General features: G+C 37.6%; 1 protein-coding gene across 1 annotated transcript in view; it reads left to right on the forward strand.

Moving 5' to 3' along the window:
- The window catches only part of GPC5 (glypican 5), a 709,869-nt gene that overhangs the window by 227,726 nt on the left and 458,133 nt on the right, over positions 1-24,010 (forward strand). The window contains exon 6 of the mRNA XM_056328672.1: positions 9,685-9,805. Within this exon, the coding sequence (XP_056184647.1) occupies positions 9,685-9,805 (121 nt within the window). The remainder of the gene's footprint in view (positions 1-9,684; positions 9,806-24,010) is intronic.

Consider the following 24,010-nt stretch of genomic DNA (forward strand, 5'->3'; position numbering starts at 1 on the left):
AATATACATTCTCAGATGTTGATAACATGATATAGATATTTTCTTTACAGTAGGAAATAAAGAGTAGTTATGGAGAAATATTTTTAAGTTTTCATAACATTTGGGCAGAATTCTTCTAGAATTCTTTGAGTTAATGTGGACTACTTCACTCAGATGATATCCAAGAAATGGAAGAAGGAAAATCAGCAGAAAAAAAAAATAGTATTTAAAAAACATTTTACCTAACCTTAGCTTGAAATAGATTACCTGAAATAGTTAATGCAGATCCAGGCAAATTTGGAGTATTTCAAACTGTCACAACTGTGCTACTGATCGATTTTTAAGTGTGATCAGAATTTATTTGTTGTGGTAGAAGAAAGCTTCAAAACATAAGTTTTCAGTGTGTAGATTATAGCATTTCTTCTGAAGAAGAAAAATTAGCTTTAGTAGCTTTCATTTAGTAGAAGTTGCATTCTTTGCAAAAAAGGATACTTTTAACAGACACATATCCATACCACATTTCAGATGCTTAGTAAAAGAATCCTTCTAAATCCTTGTTCCGTACAGAGCAACTGAAGAGAAGTTGGTGATTTTGGAGGTCTCCGGAGGAAGACCTCTCTGCCTAATGCCTGACCAACCAGATAGCCTTCTATGATGCAATGACTGGCTGGGTAGACGAGAGGAGAGCAGTGGATGTTGTCTACCTGTACCTCAGTGAGGCTTTAGACACTGTCTGCCACAACACCCTCATAGGCAAGCTCAGGCAGTGTGGGTGTTGTGAGCAGACAGTGAGGTGGGTTGGGAACGGGCTGAATGGCAGAGCTCAGAGGGTTGTGTCCAGTGGCACAGAGTCTGGCTGTAGGCTGTGGCCAGGGGTGTTCCCCAGGGGCCAGTGTTGGGTTCAGTCCTGTTCAACTTAATCATCAGTGACCTGGATGAAGGGACAGAGGGTGTCCTCAGCAAGTTTGCTGGTGGTACAAAGCTGGGAGCAGTGGCTGATACCCCAGAGAGCTGCACTGCCATTCAGTGAGACCTGGACAGGCTGGAGAGCTGGACGGAGAGGAACCCAATGAAGTTCAACAACAGCAAGAGAAAGGTCCTGCACCTGGAGGGGAACAACCCCATGCACCAGTACAGGCTCAGGGTTGACCAGCTGGAAGGCAGCTCTGCGGAGAAGGACCTGGGAGTTCTGGTGGACAGCAAGTTGCCCATGGGCCAGCAGTGTGCCCTTGTGGCCAAGGTGACCAATGGTGTCCTGGGGTACATTAGGGGGAGTGTGGCCAGCAGGTGGAGGGAGGTGATCCTCTCCCTCTCCTCTGCCTTGGTGAGGCCAAATCTGGAGTGCTGTGTGCAGTTCTGGGCTGCCCTGTTCAAGAGAGGCAACATCTCCTTTATGAGGAAAGGCTGAGAGAGCTGGGCCTGTTTAGTCTGGAGGATACTGAGAGGGGATCTTATCAAGGACTATGAATATCTTAACGTCAAGAGAACGGGGCCAGTCTTTTTTCAGTAGTGTCCAGCAATGGACACAAACTGCAAGACAGGCAGTTCCATCTGAATACAAGGAAGAACTTCTCTACCATGAGGGTGCCAGAACACTGGCACAGGCTGCCCAGAGAGGCTGTGAAGTCTCCTTCTCTGGAGACATTCAAAACCTGCCTGGACACGATTCTGTGCAGCCTGCTGTAGGTGACCCTGCTTTAGCAGGGGCTGGACTAGATGTGGACTAGTCCCTTCCAACCCTGACCATTCTGTGATTCTGTAATGAAGCCTTTGGGATATCTAGTTATCTAGTTATATCTAGGGATATAAGTAAATACACTTATTATTGCTTATTAAAAAAATTATTCTTGGAAGACACAACTGACGTCAAAGCTATGATGAACTGGCTTCCAACCACTATATATAAAATTCTCTCAAAAATGTTGGTCTTCAAGTTAAGATCATGAAGGATTGTTGGGTTTTTTTGAGCTTTAGAGGAGTGATTGTAGGATTAGAACATAATGGAAGTTATTATTGAGATGATAGAATTTGTGCTGTATAAAATAACAGAGGTCTGGGTCAAACTTGCAAATTCATTAGAAGAGATATTCTGACAGGCTCTGTAATAGTTACTTCATTACATACTTCAGTGTGATTTGTCTTATTCCCATAAACCTAGCTCCAAATAAGCAAGTTTTTAATGAAATACCTATTTAAAAAAGAGTATTCCAAGGACATGTCACCTAGTTTTCAAATGTAGAAAAGCCCTCTATTTATATTCTCACTCTCTTTCTCTCTCTCTCTCTCTCTCTCTCTCTCTCTCTCTCTCTAAAGGCTGACCTGCTATTTTTTCCTTTAACAAGGCAGGTCTGGTCAGTGATCAAAAGTTAAATACATATCTTTTATTAGATGTGTTTCAGGCTAACTTACTACAGGAAGTAGTAAGCACAAATAACAACTTTTACTCAGCTGTTTTTCTACACAGTATTTGCTGTAAATGTAACAAGTGCATATGGAATCAATTTTTTTTCAAATATGTAACAAATTACACATCTAAAAATAAAATCTAATTGAAGAATTCAAAGGCATTTTATTTTCTTTTAAAATAAATGGTGATCAAGTAAAAAGAACTGAAAATGTCTAGGACAAATGGAATCTGTCCTAGAATTACTATAAATACTCTGTTAACTAGGTGTAAAATATTTTTGACAAGTTTTCTGAGGATAACTGGAATGTCTACTTTTTAAAAACTATGTAATACTAGACAAAGATAGCCAACACACCTGTCCAAGCTCCAAGCATTTTTTATGATTATTGTGATTCTTTGATTTTTTCAGCTTTGTTAACTAAAATTTGCACCACTGAAGGCTCTTACTCATTTGTTGCTGCACATGTTTACTTTTTACTAGTATTCAGGTAATTATTAATTTCTTGAGTAGGAGTAGCAGTTACCCAGAATTTTGAAATGTCCAGCAGCGATGAAGATGCTAGCAATAGCAGGTGTAAACCAGCAATTATCAGCAATCATAAAGCAAGCAAGCTGAGAAGGAGGTATTAAAAATTATATCCCAGGTTTGAAATCAAAGAAAATGTAGTGGGCACAGTGGGCTATTTTACCATTCTTAAACACAGTGAGACTGTGTAAATACAGGTGCTTGCTTGTAACTTGTAAGTGCCAGCAGCCTAAACTGTGAAGTAATTTAGAATTCAATTAATGTAAGAAGTTGAACAAAACAAATCCCTTAGCAATGCCAGTACACAAATGCCTACTTTTCCAAACTAGAACATACAAACAAGAAAATAACAGTTGTGAAGGAGAAGCATACTGCAAAACTTGCATCTTGGTTACTGCTTCTATGCTAGTTAAAGAAGATTAATACAGGATAGTAAATACAGTAAATAGATTATTTTTAAAATTAAGTTATTTTGTCTCTTGCATATTATACTCTTTGTCTGGACCTTCCCAAAGAACCCACAGGAAGTAAACACCCAGTTTCAAACTACTTCCCTGGGATTTCAATGCTTACTTCAGAGTCAGCTGGTAAAAATCAGCACTGTTTCATTTACACCAAATTAGTTTCAAATAAAGACAATTAAGTCAATGGAGAGACTCCTGCATTGTTACCAGAATGAGGAGTTAGTGGTTGTTGTCTGCTTGGTCTCATGGAGATTATGGTAATGCTATCAGTTAAGATTTCATTTGAGATGAAACATCACAAATGGAGGTGTGAATCCTATTGCCACAAATTGACAAAAAGAGTAAGCTTTGTCAGGCAGTGTCTCTGTACAGCTGCAAGAGCTATGAACCACCTGAACCTTCTACAGCAGTGTGAGTGCCTGATACACATGAGTATTTCAGAGGTAAAGCAATGCACCCCATTGATTAAGCCCTTCACAACCAGAGCGGTTGTCTCAATATCAAGACCCTGTAACTTGACAAGTTAACATAGAGATTCCTGAATAGCTCTTTATAAAGTCAATTAAGCCAAGCACTGAAAAGCCCAAGAAGGTGGTAGTAGAAGGTAATGGTAGCAGCTTGCAGAGGGACATCAAGATGGGGCAAACAGCTAAACTTGCTAAAGTACAGGACATCACCAGGTTTCCTGGGAGAAGCTTGACTGCCAAGATGCTTAGGGTTGTTCTGGAGAATAGTATTTACTGTGATAATATACCTTTATTTTGTGATAATATACCTATATTCTGGGTAACTGCTACTTGAGAAATTAACAATTATCTGAACACTAGTAAAAAGTAAACATGTGCAGCAACAAATAATATACCTTTCGCTAATTTAATCTACCAATTGGAACATTGTCCCAGTGCCTAAAAGCAGCTCAACAAAATTTATTCCAAGAAGTAACAAGTTTGAATCCCACTCAGTATCCTCAGTTCTTTTTATGATTTGCTTGCTTGATGTCCTAGTGAACCTGAAAACATTAAAGGCAAAGTTAGTTCCTCTGTCTTTCACTTCTTATCTTCAGCATTTGAAAAGTAGCAGGTCTGATGCAAAACACTTGTAGCACTGGGAGCTGAACTCTGAAGTTTGGATCTAGATCAAAACTTCATGGCTCAGACCCATTTTTAGCATTGATTTCTTTATCTGTTCTGTGCTGATATTACTCTACAAAGCTAATGTGAAGCAATGGAAAATCATATCAGTTCCTGACAATTATTTATGATGTATTAGTATTTGTTGTCATCACAATATAATATAGATTATTTGTGTCGGAGGGAGAGGTACAGATCTGCTTTAAGCACAATGTTCAAAATGGCTGATTCGTATGAGAATGAATATATTCATTACTTCTAATAGCTTTTCCAACTGCATGTACCAAGAAGCCAGTGATAGCCAATAGAACATCTTCTCTTTTAACAGAGATATTGATACAATCAAATGTAAAACCCACTGACTGTACTCAGAGATACAATAGAGAGTAATAGGAAATTTATATGAATATTCATGTATTAAGCTCAGAAAATGGGCACCTTGTTATTCATCACTTTAAAACATGTTTATAGAATACAAATATATTGGTACTTGGGGTTTTTTTTTTTCCTAGTGCTGATGAAAATGAATAGTACTTGGGGACCAAGTCTGCCTATTAAAGTGATGTGATACATTACTATGCTTGTACAGAAATGAGCACAGATGGCGGGTCTATTACTTCTCTAGCAAGAAATTCGTCATTTCACCACACACACCCCCCCAGGATTCAAATCTAAGCAACACTTGCTCAAGTCAGGCTACCTCTGCAGGGATCCTTAAAATGTTTTTTTCCATTACTGGTACATTAAGGGTAAAAGAAACAAAGGCGATCAATGCTGTATTAAAACTTTATAATGAATGAAGTCTCTCAAATCAAGAGCCTGAGATTTTTATATTTTTCCCCCAACTAAAGGGAAACATTTTGCATGTAAATGTAAGTCAACAGGGATGAAATTTTGTGTACCATGCTCAGATTCCCAATAGCCCATTTCACTCTGACAGATCATTTAGTTCACATTAGAATGTTTGAGGATGTTAGATTTATAGATGTTTGTTAGTTAAACACAATGATATATAGAAAATACCAACATAGAAGTAAGTTTATATTTTTCGTATGCAGAAGACATAATTTCAAGCAGCAAAAGAGTATATTAAACAGAATTTGACTTCCATAATCTTACTTTTATGATAAGAATCAATAAAACAATACTTTATAAGGCTTTGTCAATGCCTTACACACCTGAAGGAAAAAAAAAAAGGCTTTCAACCTGCCTTGTGACTTGTCAGAGCCCATAATTACGAGAGTTGAAGTTATATGGTAGTTTTTAATGTCAGTTGATCAAAGCCAGATCACCTTGCAATGAAAGCAAATTTAATATGGGTTAGATTTTCCAATAACAGAAAAAAATGCAAACATATTTGTTTATTTACTTCGGTATGTTGAGTGTATTCACATTTGGGGGTTCTATACTGAGACCACCATCATTTAGCAGTGCAACATAACGTGAAAAATGTCATTCAACATTTATGCTGTGAGCTAGTACAGAAAGCGTTTACTGACCCTGGCTGGATGCCAGGTGCCCACCAAGCCACTCCATCACTGCGCCTCCTCAGCTGGACAGGGAGAGAAAAATATGACAAAAGGCTTGTGGGTTGAGTTAAGGATAGGGAGATCACTCAGCAGTTTACTATCATGGCCAAAACAAACTCAACGTGGGGAGTTAATTTATTACCATTCAAATCAGAGTAGGATAATGAGAAATAAAACCAAATCTGAAAACATCTCCGTACCCAAACCCCCCACCCCCCCCATCCCCCTTCTTCCCAGACACAATTTCACTCCTGGCTTCCTTCCCTGCCTCCTCCTCCCGAGCAGCACAGGGGGACAGGGAATGGGGGCTGTGGTCAGTCCATCACACATTGTCTCTGCTGCTCCTTCCTCCTCATGCTCCTCCCCTGCCCCAGCGTGGGGTCCCTCCCACGGGAGAGAGTCCTCCATGAACTTCTCCAACGTGGGGCCTTCCCATGGGCTGCAGTTCTTAATGAACTCCTCCAGTGTGAGTCCCTTCCACAGTGTGCAGCCCTTCAGGAACAGGCTGCTTCGATGTGTGTCCCCTCTTGGGGTCACAAGCCTTGCCAATAATATAATAGAGTTCCTCTACCTCAGAAGCAGATACGTATTTTGCCTTTGAGACAATATGAAAAGAACAACTATAAGAGTGACTAGGTGTGGGGGAGAGAGAACCAAATTAATTGCTAACACTTTTTACTGGTAATTAAATCCAATTATTCCTTATGAACCACAGCTGAAGAGGAATTTAGAGGATGACAGGTCTAAAGAGGTGGGGGAACGTGACTGAAACTCTTTAATATGTGGTCCACTTACAAGAGAGTATTACTTTCCCAGCTACTTTCTCTCATGTGAAAGAAGGGAGTTAGTTAGTCCTATGGTAAATACCAGCTGTGCAGGGGTGTGGATTTTGTTGTGGAAACAGCTGAAAAAGGAATGATGGTCAGCCTTGAATGAGTCATTGCCAGATAATTCCCAGATGAGCTAAATTAATGAAATTGTAGCCTAGGCAAGTCTCAACTTCTGTATGATTTATTTCTTCCTGCATGGATAGAGAAATGAGTATTGTCAATTCAATGAAAGAAAGAGAATAGGTATTATTTTTCACGTAGTTATGCAATTCACAGGAAAATGTGTCATAGTTGGGTTTGCAGCATTTGAAAAAAGGTGTTACTTGAAGAATTCTGAGTGACAGAAAGTGAGACCATGGCTTTTGCATGCTGTGAGACAGAAAATGAGAGCACTGTGTAGAAAGGATAGCCGTAACATTTAAGATTTTTTTTTCTAAATAGTGTTACACAATGAAGGGAATTTGCTGTATTGTGCTAAACCAGTGTGTTGAGTTAAACATGTTGTCCATCTGGTGACTGTAGTATTATTCGGCTGGAAAGGGGAAGGAAGGAAGTAATTCTGTATTGAATTATCTATTTTGATTTAGACAAATGACTGTGAAAGAAGGATTTTCAAGGAAAACCTTGGAGAAGGTTTTTGGGTTTGGGGCAGGGGGGTTATCCTTAGAAAGAAGCTACCAGAAGATTTGTTGACCCTACTCAAATTACTGTGTTAAACGTTTCCCCAGGTCTAGCAAGCAGGCTGCAGATTTTGTACACGCCCCTATAAGAAGCATTACCCCATCACTACAAGCTGGCAAATTGCCCTGTCAGTGCAAGGCAGCACAAAAAGCTGTCGGCTATAAACCAAAATACCACTTTGTGAAGAATATGAACCATTCATATTCTCAAGGTGTTAAACAGTGCTGTGAGGATTTTTTTAAAACTCATTTCAACTACCATGTTCCAGTGAACTACATTAAGTACATTAAGCCTTGCTGTCCTGATTGTGCAGCATTAACATCCATTACAAGTAATAGTATGGCTAGTGAATCAGTAAAGGGTTCCATAATGGTGTTTAGTAATGAGCTTATTATTTTTAGTATTTACCTTTAGCTGATACAGTGTCCTGAATATTGGATATAGCTGACTATTTTCTCAAATGAAGAATGAATAAAGTAGAATCTTTAACATGTGACTAATCCTAGGAGATGATTGCTGTGGTATCTTGATACATAATTGATTTTAAATTTTATATCTGTTTTAGTGAACTTGATTGCTTGCAAAAGAAATATAGTACACTTGTCCTAAATAGCCCGTGAAAAGCTGTATGTAGAAGGTCTAGAATTTTAGTATTTACTGTGTAAAACTGAATGCTTTAAAGGACAAGCAATGCTGGATCTTGATACCTTGAAAGTCTAGGAGAACGTGGCTGGGCCTTAGAATTAGTTCACTTTTGCAGCATTTTGCAGAACATGTAGTCCAAAAAGTGTCTTTGTGTAATGCCTAAAGGAGCTACTAGTTTTTGTCACACATATAGAAGGCAAATCATGCTCTCTGGGACCTGTAGAAAACTTGTTGTCATTTTGTATGACAAGGTTAATTTATATGTATGAGCATAGCCAATGTCATTTTAAGAATGGTATCTGGTCTGTGTATGCTTCCTTAGGAATATCTTCAACCTCACTTAAGGTGATATTTAAGCAAAGATCAAAGACAAAATATTGTTGCTATGTGGCAACCTTGTTTTAATAAACAGTATTCACTGTGTAGCATACATAGAAGGTTTTCTGCAGAGCTAAGAGGACCTGCAATATTTTTTCGTAAAACAGATTCTGCAAAATTTGAATAGGCTGTGTTGTGTATGCTCATATACAGGTCTAACAGGCAGGAATTTAGTCACCACTTCTCACCATTCCTGGTAGGGTTCTGTCCATTATTTTTCTTACAGCCTAACAGCTGGCAAAATATTTTTGAGACAGAGATATATAGAGCTATCCTCTTTAGGGTATGCAGACAAAACATAACATATGGAGGGTATTTGCATAGTGCACAGTATCTGTGATGAGAAGGTAGATACTCAGATTTTCTTGGCTAACTTGAGTATTACATATAACATGGGAAGTTGAATGAAGAATTGTATCTTAATAAGCCACAGAATTCTGCTAGGTGGTTAATTTTGGTCTCTGTATCTTGTGTTTTGATGCATTAGAAATAATGTTCACAGCAGTTCTTTCTTGAATGAACCTATATCAAGTTTCTATTGTTTCTTTTTCACATATCTAGCTACTAAGTAAATTTTGGCCTACTCTACTTATATCAGTTATGTAATTCTAAATAATTTATGCTTAATTTGGCTGTTGTCCTGCAATAAATATTTTATCTGTATCTGTGTTCGCAAAAGCACTACAAAACTTCAGGTGTAGTTCTGAACATACAGTGTGTATACAATCTGGAGTTTGTTGTAAAAATCTGAAATGTCATACATTTAGGCAACCACCATGTAGTTATATTTAGCAAAAGAAAAACTGAGGACAGTCTTTGCACACACAAAAAAACATCATAGGGCTGAATGTTTCTTCCTTCAGAATGTAGATAACATTTTTCTTGTTGAAGTTTGTAGTAAAATTAAAGCTATAATAAATCATACAGCTCTGTGGAATGTAGTAATTCTATTATGCTGTATTTCTTTTCTGTGAAAAATATGTGCATGAAATTAATGTCTCTCATTAAAGTGGAATTTTGGTGCCATAAGTGTTGATACAAACTGGAAGATGACCCTCTGAGAGCAGAATAACTTACTAAACCATTTTTGTGTATGTGTTTATGTATTAAACTAGCTATACTCATCGTGTCGTTGGCAGTGGAATCAAAGCTCAGTCTGCAAATCCAGAAGTAAAAGTGAAGGGAACAGATCCTGTAATAAGTCAAATTATTGACAAGCTGAAACATGTTATTCAGGTAAGTTGCTTTTACATATAGATGTAGAACAGTACTAAAGACAAGTCTAGTAATGAAATTTTAAGTTACTTTATTAGTTTACTGTACATTAAAGATTAATTGTTAATTCAAGTTACTGCTCAGTGCACATCAACAGCAAAACACTACTTGCTCTTCTTTCTCCCTTCAATTATTAAGAATTATTTCGTTAAAAGTTTCGCATATGGTTGATGAGCGTAGGAAGTCAGACTTTGCCACCTGGGCTATCGGTACCTGTTAGTACTACAGCTCAGCATTACAGTAAATGTACAGAAGCACAAACAGTATAATTTAGGGATCTTAGCTGGGTGCATATGTTTAAAAAACAATAAAACATAATTTCCCTCTTCCCACTTTACTAAATCTAGGTTCTTTCTTAACTAGTCTTGCTGTGAGGTTTTCTGCTTAGATACCACATAGAAGACCTAGGAAGTTTGAAGAGGAGTACCATGCTTGCTAAAGGAGTTGGTGCTCATTACCTGATGTACCTATCTGTGTTACTAATTTGAGGTTTACAAGGCATTCAATTTTCAGTATGTTTATGCATAATCATAGTATTGTAATACATTTAAAGGATTGCAGGTATATTTTATTACATGCTGTATCTATATGCACAGATAGCTAGAACTGTGGGAGAAAAACCTGGTTCTGTTGAAACCAACCATTATTTTGCTGACAACTCTGTATTTCAGTTGAAAAATATAAGTTTCCATTCTGGTACAAAGACTCAGTGATAAGATATTTCTACTGGCATTTCTTGTCAGTGACCCATCTAACTCAGTATCCTGTCATCTGCACTGGTAAAAGTAGAGGCTACTTAGAGCATGCGAGCTTGACAACTTTATGGTCTCTACTTCCCTTCTCTACCTTATTCCCCAAACATGAGTATTAGACGGCTTTTCCTTGCCTAGTGCATTTCGTTCCATCTAAGGACTTGCTTTAATTTTGTTTTTCCATCTTCTTGGCAGCTTTTAAATAGTTTCCCAAACGGTTTCTGGAGTTGAAATATTACCGATAGCTTCATGGTAAACTCTCTCAGTCTTATTTCTCTATTTGTGAAAAATAACTCCTCTCTGACAGCCAAGGAAAGAGTGGTGAAATAAAAAAAAAACCCAAAAACCAAAACATAACAAAAAAAAACCCCAGAAAAAAAGCTTTTCTGTCAGTAGGGTTGTTTTCTGGGAGAAGTGGCATCCAGATTGAAGCTCAAAGGCAATCATTATTCCTTCCTCCTTAAAATAAGTATCTTTTGTAGCCCTCCAGCTTCAGTATGCTTTTGTCTCTTTTTCTTCATTAAAATGGTGAATACAGTGGTGAGAAAATTAATACAATTTTCCATCCAAAGAGATACTATGTCTTAATTAATTACACTGCAAGGAAAAACATTGCAAATATTACTTGGGTAAGTCTCAAGGTCTTTCATCTATCAGGAATGCCCTCCTCCTTTGATATTAGATCTGCACTGTATAGTTTATTGTGTTGTTTTCCTCTAGAGACTAGAAGTTGTGTTGTTTCCTCATTGAGTGAGGATCTAAAAGAGTGGAATAGAACAATTCCATTATAAGGTATTTCATTTTGAGAGCTTATTTGCCCTTGTCCCAAAAGACTAGAGTGGGTCTTGGGGGAGAAGGACGTATAATTTACATACTGCAAGTCTTACTATCTTCCAAATATGTTATATTTCTATGGGATATTTTCCTTTCTTGCAGCTCAAAGTATGGAAATAGGGTTGGAGGATAAAGAAAGAATCAAATTCCTTAGAGACCCAACATATATCCGCTTTTCCTCAGATAAAAGAGCTGAAGAAACTGCAGAAAAAGCTTTCTTCTTTACCATTTACTGCTTCGGAAAGGAGGACGGGGAGTGTAAATTAGAGATTCAAATACAAAAGATCACCTTTTTGTCCTTTGTGATATGAAAAGGAAGAATCACATATTAAGCTTACGATGAACAGATTAAAGGGGAACTTAATGGATTGTCAGAGGTAGATGGCGTCATACTGAAGTCTGGCACTCTATCCAAACAGTATTATTGCACTGCAAAAGTTCAAATAGCTAATCTAGTAGAAAAAAACCCACATATTTGTCCTGTTTTCCAGAACTAATCATTCCTGAAATCTGTAAAAGTTTATATACTTTAATTTAACTTAAGGTGACACAGATTGGCAGGTTGATATATAACTTGCTATTCATGGAGACAACTATATATTTTTTTATTTTAATTCCATGTTGCCAAACCCGTGCGTGCTAAACAAGTACTTTTTTGTTATTTAGTTGTGTTTTGTACGTAGTTATTTACTCTGTATTAGGAGAAAGGAAATGAGTGGTAATTCAGGTTTATATGACTTTTCACATCAGTTTTGGAATATTTCAAGATACAGGACATCAAAGCAGCATTTCTCTGTCTCACGATGTCATGATAAGATATGGTCCTTCCTTCTCAACCACAGTTGCAGCTCTGTATATCAGTGGTAAATGGTCATGGAGCCAAGGTCTTCAGGACTGAACAGTCTCTAGCAATTTGTAAATATCAATATGCGGCAAAGAGACAGAAGCTTTGCTTCTGGTACTTTTCACAGTAAAAATGGTGAAATGCGCTGAAAGTGTAATTTCATCAGTGATAACCTGTGGTGTTTATCTGCAGCAGGGGTGGAGTTCAATTCTTTGATCAGACATCTGCATTTAGGTGTTTAAGCTTTCTTGTATGTAGATTTAATCAGTGGACCTCAGAGAGTTGTTCATTTGGCCATATGTAAATGTAGGCTTCAGGATAAGAAGACTAGTTCTTTAGTCTTGCATAATATAAAAGGAGTTTGGGTACATTGCTCACATGTGGGCCTTACACTGTAGACACTTGCAGTTATGTGTCCGGTCTGAAGAATTTCACTCATGTCATGTTTCTGAGCCCTTTCCGAGAGGTTGTCAGTTTGAATGTGCAAACTAGAAATGTATCATTTTCTAAGGAGAAATATTTAGCATATATAAACATTTATATACACATACACATGCATTTGGGGAACTCTTAAAAAAATCTCATTTTATTATATATTATTTTCTAATGGTTAAAAATTATTATTAAACTATAGAAGGACTAATTTGGAGAGGATGACTGGTTTTGCATTTAGGATACATAATTTAAGTCAGATGATTGAAATAATCGGATGATTACATTTTGTCCTGCCAGCCAGAAAAAAGTAATTCTCTCTGGTAAATCCAGGGTAGAAAAACTCAGTTAGAAAGCTTCATTGTTTTCTGAAACCTTGTTTGCTTCTTGTCGTCAAAGCAGATGACCCCTTTTCTCACCAAGTACACTACATTTCACTTTTTTCTTTCAAAAACCCCAGCATGAGGGCAAGAAGGAAGTGAATATTCTGAGATGTAAAGGGAAGGCCCATTTAAGGGAGCATCCAGTGAGGTGACAGAATATCAGACTGTACATACTTACTGTACAAATTGCTAAACATTATCAAATAGGGAAAGAACAGATATCTTAAAGATCCCTTCCTGCTCATCTTTAATGTATACATACATAAGAAAACAGATCAAAGACCATTCTGCCCTGCATGCAGAAGAGATGTTTCCTAGTATCTCCTCTTTTCTTGCAAGATAGATATACAAGTCCGTGAAAATCCCAAGCAAAGAATCAGCTTTAGTATGTAAATGTGCAATACTTAAACATGCACTGTTTTCTAGGTTCTATTCTGTTAAAAACTTTAAACCAATGAAATTAAAATTGTTGCATAAGTGACAATATCTCTTTCCAGCAGGCTGTGGTTTCTGGACCCTTCTTTGTGAAAGCCTCACAGTAATCCTTTTTTTTCTTAAATAATGGATTTACCAAAAATCAATAAAACTTTTTGATTTTATTGGACTCTGACTACTATAATCTGTGCTCTGGTCTCCACAGGTTTGTATTCACAGCAACAAAGTGCAATAAGAAGAACTAACACGAATTCTGCTGAACCAGTCAGTGCTGAAAATGGCTTGACAAAGTCACCTTCTTTTGTAAAAATCCTTACTTGTAAAGACTGGTGTTTTGGAGAGTTTTAAATTATGGGCTCGTCTTCATTCATTTATCTTCACGGTAGGCAAATGATGGGTTCAGTGCATATTCTCTTATGAACTGCAATCTGCAACTATCACTCTAATAGGCAATCATGATAAGCGAAGTCAGTTGCATATGGCAGCAATAATAATGGTAATTATTTTTCTTTCTTCCCCAATAATTTAAATACATAATTCATTTGTCTTTCCTGCAAGTGCAAATACTGAGGTTATGAAGTAAGTATGATATTTTGGTGCTGCGATTACAGGCAACTGGACCTTGGTCATTTCAATGTATTTCTTTCAGAAGACAATCTCACAAAGACACTGCTTTTGGAAATAATAGACATTACTTGGAGCTCATATTTAAAGGTGAAATAAAGACTTCCTGATTTTAGGAAATCCTGCCATAATAGAAAATACCCTTCTGTCTGTCTGTCTGTCTAGGCAGACCAAATCTCCCTGTGGAGATCTCCAGAGGCACGTGCCACTCTATTGAGTATACCAGAAATTTAATTGCTTCTATTAGGATAAATTATTTCCTATTTCTAGGTGCTACAAAAGATGTGCCTGAACTTACTTGGAAGGGATTCCATCTTATGCTGCTATAGCACTCAACTGCTAGCTGGTATACATGGAATAATATTTACTTTCTCCACAAAGGGCTGAAAATTGTCACTAATAAAAGGGTTGCCTGCATCTTTTAAGTGAATAGAGCCCACTACTTCATAAGACATTAAATGTAGGTCACAGTCCAATTTTTCCTTTACTCATCATTATTATGGCCTGGTAAGCACTGTGTTTTACCATGCTATCATTTGCCCATTTACATGACTCAAAAAGGTTACAAAAATTGTGAGATGAGATAAGGTTTTGTTTTTACACTGATTTGGCATACTAACAACGAAACTTCCCAGCTGTGTTTTTTAAAGCTTTTATCAATGTACCGCTGCATGGGCAAATTAATACGTGTTTTTGTAAGAGCTGTCTGAGTACATACTGGAAATAGTGATGAAATATATTACCTGAGTCCTCATCTGCACATACAAAGAATCATGTTTTTAAATTATTCATATGCAAGATGTGGCACTTGCAGTTGTGCTTCCCTTTGATCACAGATATCAAGCTTGTGCCTTCTTTAGTGTTACGATAATCATCTAATAGTTAAAATCCCTCTGCCTCTTAGAATAGTTCAAACTGCTGTATAAATTTAATGAATTATACATTCTGATGACTCTGTTGATGACTGAAATGCAATTCTTGGTCATGGGATGAGAGAATTCTCAAGAGTACAGAGTTTTAACAGTCACAGATTCTTAGGGCCTCAGTTTGATACACTGTTCAGTAACACACTCATGGAGACTCACTTTCAAAACATTTTTTTTTTCCTTTCTCCTCTTAAATGTTTTTTTAGTTGATATATTGTATCCTGCACTTTGCACCATTCAATAACAAGTATCCCATAGAGTTAATTGGGAAGTAAAATTTCAGTGCACTTTGAGCAACAGCAGTTCAACATTCAGTGGTGGTAGAATTGCTTTCAGCTGTGTTTGCTCCTGAACTGCCTATTTATTATTTTTGTTGCAATAGGAAAGGCTGCCTCACAAGTTTTCTTTTGTTTGGTTTTTCATATTAGAAATGCATGTCTGAATGTTAATTTTGCTTTAGATTTCATTTTTACTGCCTTTTTCACTTTTTAGGGTTTTTTTTTTCTGAAGTTAGAACAATCCTGCAGGTACAGAATAGCTCAGTATCTTGATTATGTTAATTTCCCCCCCAGTGATTTGTTGGCTCTCCCTTTTATATTTGATGTGTTGGCTCCTCTTGCTTCACTTCTGGAATTAATACAATGTTACTGGCTTTTTGAAATCAAACCCTTGGACAAATTCTGTCTTTGGCAAGACATGATAGCAGAGTATTAGGGTGACGTGTTGTATTAGGATATTCCTACTTGACAGAGAAGCCTATTTCATGTGCATTGTGTGAGCTGTTCCTGTCTTTTGGCACATCTGCGGGGAGCTGGTTTATCACACTGTATTGACATGAGCTCCTTCTGACTGCTAGCTGGTACCCAAGAGTACTTGAGTATTACCATTGCATGTAAGACATTGGCATGATTTCTGTAAAGGTATTAATCACCTAGAAGTGAGATGGTAAGTATTTTCTGAGTTTTGTCCTCCTCCTTTTAAAATACAGTTCAACTTCCAACCCCCCAAATACACTTTAGAGTGCAGGATCGCTGATGCTTTGTTTCTTTTGAGAGTGAAAAGGTTTTCTTCACAGTTCTGTGATAATAATGAAAGTATATGCCCTTTTTGTTGCTATCAAAGGTGGTGTTTTGGCATTTGTAAGTCAAAACACTAAAAGTTATATGAACATTCTGGGATGACTGTATGTCCTGGAAAATTGTGTGTAAACTCAAAACTAGATATGATTTACAGGGAAGGAAGAGAAGGCAAAAGTGATTAGGAGGGCATGAAGTTGAGCCCATGTGTCTCCCAGTGTTCACATGCCTAGGAGGTAAATTGAAAACAGGTCACCAGCCAGATAGTTCTTTTTGTCAGTAATTTAAATAAAAATCAAATGATCTTTTTTCCTGGTTTGTTTTATTTTTCACTAACTAGCTCTACCAAAATTATTGAAGGCTAATCAGAGTCCCATTCATTTAGCACAGATGATCCTCATTTTTGTGTTCTACCTTTTAAAATAGGATTTGTGCTTAAATGAAAAGCTTTTGATCTCTCTTGATGTGAATAACAAAAGGGAAAGAGTGTATGTTGTACGAAACTAAGTTTAAGGTTCAAATATGTGTAAAACTAAATGATGAACTAAGTAAAAAAATCCCTAACATTTATATCTTTGCTATTTTTTATCTTCCATTGCTTATAAAGCACTGCACATTACACAGTGAGAAAACATACACATTGATGCAACAGGGAGATACTGTCAGTTTGTATCATTTTAGTGCAGACAACAGTGGCACAGAAAATAAGACAGTGTTTTCTAGCTACTTAGGTGAATAGTGACACTAACTGAAATATTCATTATGGGGCAGATGCTCTCTACAAAAGCCTATTTTGCACCTAAATTGCTTGCTGCTATAGATGGTAAAACCTGCTTGTGTTAGGGTTCCTTAGCAAAACGGGAACATTGTTCTGTCTTCTCATTTTTAAGTACAATATTAAGTGAAGGAGAGATTTGAGATTTTGTAAGAGTTATAGCTATGGCAAACAGTATGATCTGGGACACAGATTTTGTGATGCTTACTTTAGAAATTCTTATCTACTTTACTGTTTGCTAAACTGTGGAAAGGAAATTATTTTTTCATATTTATAATATATCATTTATGCTCCTTCACTCTCTTGAAAATTGATTTTTATCTTATTTTTTAATACTTTCTTTCAAACTTCCCACAATTTTGGCTATAGATCTTAAAGAAAACAAGCAGTTTTATCCCACTACCCCATGGAAGCAGTAGCAATTCAGAAAATGAAAATGAGCTTCTGATGCCCTTAATTCTTAATCACAACTTAGAAAAGGAAAAGAATATATATATTGATATGTAATGGAGACAAAGTAGAGAGTTCACGAGGGTTTCAGGGCTCTGATACAGCAGTCACAACAGTATTCACTCAACTTCTCATTAACTTTGGTGGCTCCACAGAGGCATAGGGGTCAGTTTGTGAAGGCTAGACATTTTTGTTTTCTTCTATACTTTCATCATAGAATAGAAAATCCCTTCTTTTTGCAGTGATGTAGTACCCCATTAGTTGTTAAGTGGATGTGACATATTGCATAATATCTGACAGTGGATACATTACCAGGTTTTTAGCTAGCTACCTGGTTTGGGATAATCTCCCATTCAAAATATCTTGGGATTTTTTTAGGGCATGTGTGCTTTTTGTTGCTATAAAAAAACGCAAACATTTCCTTAAATTTATTGTCTATTTCAGTTTTATTAGAGGGAGAGAAAACTGTCAATACCTGATTTAGTAATTTAATTGGATAACAATTTATTTAACCTCTGTGATTTCTGTGAGGAGGGAGAAGAAAAGTGGTATAGGAAATGTGCTTAACTTTGAACGCCAGTTTAACAATTGGCTTGTCTTTGAATACTTTCAATAGAGGATTGTTTTAGGCAGCAGCATTGCAGATTACTTTTGCTGTTGGCCTTCTCATTTAGACAATCAATTGTGCAATGGCAACCATACCACTTAGTGTATAATCAACTAGAAATAAGTTCAAGAATTCAACTTGCAAATGTCCTGCCTAATGGGATCTGGATTTATGTAGAGAGACTTTCTTATGATTGAAGAACCACATCCTTTTTTTCTCATGTGGAACAATAATTGGACTTTGTAGAGATGCATACAAGCCTCAGATATTTGCAGTACAAACAACATTATTCATTCTTTTTACATTCACGGGTCAGGTTGACAATGATGCAAGTGATGTGCCCATAATAGAAAATAAAACTGGAAGGACATATCCTATTAGTAGGTATTTACTGGTATTTTTCACATTAAAAATAGTAAGAATATCAGTAATAATCTGATTAGACTTCAATACAGTACAGTGAATCTTACATAAACTAAGAAGTGTTGGGACTGCCCTAGCTCATTCAGCTACAATCTGCTAACTACGCTGGAATACATACATGCCCAATATTGTGGAAAGGGAATATCTGAGTATCAAGTCGTAGTTGTACTGGCTTGTGCTGCTCTTATACAGCAGTAGAACCATTATTTAGTTAGTTTCTTTACATAACGTATTTTGCAGTGTGATGCAGTTTGCTATAAAATATTGTTATCCTAAATGTCTTCTGAAATATTAACCTGGTTTGTTTTTCAAATATGTTATATACAACTTTGAATAAGCTTGATTACTCTTAAAAAGGCTGGTTCATCATATGAAGAGAGTTTAAGTATAAGAATTCAATCAGTCTTTACTTTTGAACTGTTTTTCCAGATTTGGCCAATAAATTAACAGAAGTGATTCCGGAGGAAGTTGCCTTAATTGAGGTTGTTATTTGCATCCAAGCAAATAAAATTTGTGGTTGTTTGACTTTGGCTGGCTGCCAGATGCCCACCGAGCTGCTCTCTCACTCCCCCTCCTCAACAGGACAGGGCCAGGGCTCATAAGATGAAAAAACTCATCAGTGCAGAGAAAGACTTGGAGATGGCTTACCTATTACTGTCACAGGCAAAACAGATTCAAATGAGGGAAAGTTAATTGAATGTCTTGCAATTAAAAGTAGAGTAGGATTCTGAGAAACAAATATAAGAACTAGAAACACCTCTCCCTCAGCCCCCCCCCCCCCCCCCCCCCCCCCCGCTTCTTCCCAGGCTCAACTTCACTCCTTCATTCCTGGCTCTTCTACCTCTGCACCCTGCGTGGTGCAGGGGGATGGGGAAGGGAGTCTGTGGTCAGTCCGTAACACTTCATCTCTGCCGCTCTGTACTCCTCATGCTTTTCCCCTGCTCCAGCATGGGCCCCTCCCATGGGCTGCAGTCTTTCAGAAACAGGCTGCTTCTGTGTGGGCCTCCACCAGCCACCGTCCCTGCCAGGAGCCTGCGTTGCCATGGGCAGACCCACCTGCTGCAGCGTGGGGCCCTCCATGGACTGCAGCGTGGGTATCTACGCCACTGTGGTCCTCCATGGGCTGCAGGGGGACAACCTGTGTCACCACGGTCTTCACCGTGGGGGCTGCAGGGGAATCTCTGCTCCAGTGTAGGGAGCCCTGCCTCCCTCTTCTTCTCCGTACCTGGTGTCTGCAGGGCTGTTTCTCTTGTGTTTTTCTCACTGCTGTCTTTCACAGCTTCTGACCAGTGTTTTTCACCCTTCCTTAAATACACCTTCCCCAAGCCTCCATCACCCCCTGCAGCCCCTGCCCCACCAGTGCCAGGCCACCTGTGCCCCGTACACCATTATAATACCTACTTCTGCTTGCTACATTAATAAAAGAGGAATATTCCCAAAATGGCATGCTTGGAACAACATATTTGGTAAAAAAGGAAGAGAACTGTAGACTGATATCAAATGAAACTCCGAAAGTTAAGCAAAGCAGGAAATCGACTTTCTAGTCAGGAGTGAAAATCAAATTAGAGGTTCTAATTTATGAAATCTGATACGTAGCACAAACCCATCCCATAGTTGGCTTCAGTGACGGCCTATTCTGTGTAGAGGCTCGGCAACTAAACATCACATTAGGATGGAAGTTATCAACAAAAATTGGAGAAGCAGCTTACTGTTCCTGTTAGTTCTAATTAATGACAGATATAGAGTGTCAATATCATAAAGACATTAACAAAAACCTTTGTATGCAAGCAAACACATTAAAAGGGAAAAAAAGAGTGCAGCAGTAACTGGAATTAAAGTAGGTACCATTAATATCTAAGTGTCATTTAGGTGGTCTTGTAGTACTGGTCTCACCAGTGCTATCGAAATTACTGAATGAGCAGTTCCTCTAAGCTGGTATCTCAAGGGAATGAGAAAGGTGACTGTACTGTATGTACATTTCTATATTAGCACTGGCTGATTGGTGCATTCCCCATGTTAATGTACTTGGTGTGGATTCTGTACAGCAGCAGAGATTAATTCAAAACTAATCAGATTTCTTGAAGTGCTGATAAAATGGAAATGCATTGCCTCTTGTCAGTCCAATTGAGGAAAAAACTACTGGGCGGTTGGGGGTCGTAAAAGGTGACCTTTAAAAAGTCCCTTCCAACCCAAAGTATTCTGTGATGATACAGTGTGATCTCATACTTGATACCAGGTAATACATGTGGGTACAGTCGTCATAAATGCTATGGCCATGAAAACAGGTTGTCATAAACTACAAACCACAAAGCATTAAGGAAACAGGCTACTTTATCACCAGTGATCATAAGACCATTTCTTAGAATACGTGCAGTGCTCACTGTGCTAAACTATGATGTCTAAACCAAAACAAGTACCACAGTAGTACAAAACACTGTAAAAAGGAAATGCAGCAGTATTTCAGTGGTGTGCGGTTAACTGCCCAGACAAAAAGTTGATGTCTGCAGAATTTCTGGCTTGAAAAGTGCTATATCCTTTTTGAACATATTGAATGTTTCCTATTTGAGACAGGCTGTTTCCTTTCAGTCTCAGTCCTGGGAAATCCTCCGAGTCAGTGGCCTGTGGACAGCAACCCGCAGCAAGGCATTTGCTGCAGGTGTCATCATAATTTGTTCTCCTTGTCAGTTTGTACAATAAGCAATGCATTCTGCAGGCACAAGAAATAGCGGTCTGGAAAACAAAGTGTTGCTCGGAAGTCTTTTAAACAGAGGTTCTGTGTTGTCTATGAGGACTGTCTGTTGCTTAAAGAACTCATCTGCTTAGTCTTCTGCTCTCTGTAAGTGTATGAAATTGTAGAAAACAGCAGTGTAATATGGTGGATTAAACTGCTTTTTACTCCTGTAGTGTGCATTTGAAATCAATGTGGATAACACAAACCATATCTGAAACTGTACTATATATTTTAAGGGCACAAATTTTGCTCAGCAAAACCCTGGTGTTGTCTTGAGGGAGTCAGCCAGCAAATGGTTGAAGAATCAGAACCAAAGGGGAAGTATGTAATTAACATGAAGCCTCAGCAAAACTGTTCAGCACTATGTATTAAAGAGAAATGTCAGAAACAGGCTGTGCTATGCAATTGTTAATTTAGGTTTTGTTTCAAGAGATAATACAAGCAAATACAAATATGTCCTGGCAGAGTATGGTTGGTTGTTAGGTTCTTCCAGAAAGAAAAATATTACACTGCTCTGTATTTAACTGACTAAAAAAAAACCAACCCAGACAAAACCACAAAAAAAGCCTGATTCTAAATTCCTTCTTAAATAAGCACGTAATAACAAAATGCATTCATAGAAGAAAACTTGTCAAGATTCATTGCATATATAACAAATCATAACTTTGACAGTAATATGATTGAATAAACATTTATGTATCTCTTTACAAGGCAGATTAGTTACTACTTTTGAAAAATCTTTTTCAGATTTTGTCTTTAATATGTAATCAGACCAATCTTGATCTACTTTATTAAACAGATGGTGCACTCTCATTTAAATTTACTTTAATGCAGTCATTTCTTTAAATGACTTTCCAAGACTTTACATACTAAGAGTAATATTATTTGTTGGCTTAAAACCAGCATACTTACCAGTTTCTTAATGCTCATAAATTTTCCTGTCTCTTGCCCTTCTTAACCCTTCTCTGTTTCTTGTGGGCCTTAGCTTTAAAAGCAGACAGATGTAAGTTTTTGGGAAGATCTAGACATTCTACTGTCAAGGACCCACCCTAAGTTGTTTGCAAAGTTAATTATCTCCATCCCTGTAGGTTATGCTTTGTAGAGAAAATGGAGATACCTCTTTTTCCTTCCTACCCAGGAGCTTGTGGTAATTGTAGGAAGTGCTGTTCTGGTAGCGGGACATTGATGAGGCACCTCTGCTTCCTCTTTTCCCTGGGCTTTTTTTATCTTGGGGGCTAGTTCAGCCTGATCTATAGTCTGCCTCACTGCACTGACATGGAACAGCTGTAGGAGAAAAAATCCAAACAACAAACAATGAACTGGATGTGTAAAGAGCCCTAAAACAATCCTGTTATCTATCATTTCTTAAACACAATATATAGACCCTAGTTTTTCATGTATGGTCACCATTCTGATTAGAAGCTTTTCTTGTTCTAACTTGCATGTTACTTCAATTAAGCAAAATTGTTATAAGTAATCGCTATCCATATCTAGTGTTACTTGACATGTAATTACCACATAAATCTGCCCATCAGTAAACTGGTTGTAAATCCTGGCTGTGCAAATCATAAAATATATTTTTTGGGAACTAAAGACTTTTACTGATAGACTTGCTAAGTTAATTTTAGGTAAATGTCTTTTCTTCTCTGCCTGTTGGATGGGATGTATATTTGCAGTGAAGAGAGGAATGTCCTACCCTTCTCCCATATTCCTTAAAGGACTATTTTCCCAGATCCAGTCTCCCCTTACCAACTTCTTGGTTTTGTTTCCTGACTCTCCCCAGTTCCTTTTCTCACCTTCTTAAAGAATCCCAGGGTTTTCACCTCACTCCGTAAAATATTCAACTGTCTTACACATTTCTTTTAAGGGATTTCTGCCCTTCTGTTTCCCGTTGGTATGCAGGTCTGTAACAGTGACAGCTCAGCTTGAACACAGAGATGTTGCTTCTCAGTCAGTCACGACTGTTAACAGGAAGAACTACTTTTAAATATCTGAATTAAAGTCTTACCGTTAGCTAGTAACTATTCATACAGGAAAGCAGGAGAAAAAGTGTATTTTAGCCTCTGAAAAATTTGCTTTGATTGTGGTGAGAGATAGGGAGGCATTTTGAAGTGCAAATAATGAATGACTGTGATAAAACCATAGTGATAAGTTTGAAAGAGGTTACAAAGTTCAAATTCTGTTACAGTTTAAATGGTAATTTCCTTCTTAACTCTAGCTACTTTGCCCTGACTCTGCCTTGCAACATAACTATTTACTCAGGTCTATGTTAAATTTGTTCTCTTTGAGCTTTAATGTCAAAGCACACAGATCTGTGCAAACACAAAATTGCAGCACAATATGTCAATAAATAGAACAATATTACTTTTTTAGTAAGAATATGCAAACTTCTGTAGCAGACCTGTATGACAGTAAGGCTGCGGTTCATAACACTAGCCATCATTACTTTCTGTATTTCTTCATGGCGTGATTTAACTCCCTTGTAATATGCAGAGATGTAAGAATCTGCTTTCTAAGTAAGACTCATACTGATTTTAAACAGTTCGATATCATCATAACCCTGGAGCGTGACATTCAATAGTGTCATGGAAGAACTTCAGGAAGTGATTTTATTTATTATAGTAATTTGATCCATTCCATCTGTTCTTCACTTTCCATTTAACTATTACTATCTGTCTTATCCATCACCAGAGGTCCTTCTCTAAACCTCTGCACCTCTGTGCCACAATTCAACATGTTGTATCTAGTACATACTTTTTTGTAGCTGTCAGCTTTTCCCCATTCTTCTGTTTCAGAATTCCTTTACAATCTTTACGAAGCCTTGTTTGAAGTGCCAGCCATCTGGTTCCCTCACAGTTCAGCTGCAGTTAGTCC

Source organism: Falco biarmicus, chromosome 2 (assembly GCF_023638135.1).
Source record: "Falco biarmicus isolate bFalBia1 chromosome 2, bFalBia1.pri, whole genome shotgun sequence".
Taxonomy (NCBI): domain Eukaryota; kingdom Metazoa; phylum Chordata; class Aves; order Falconiformes; family Falconidae; genus Falco; species Falco biarmicus.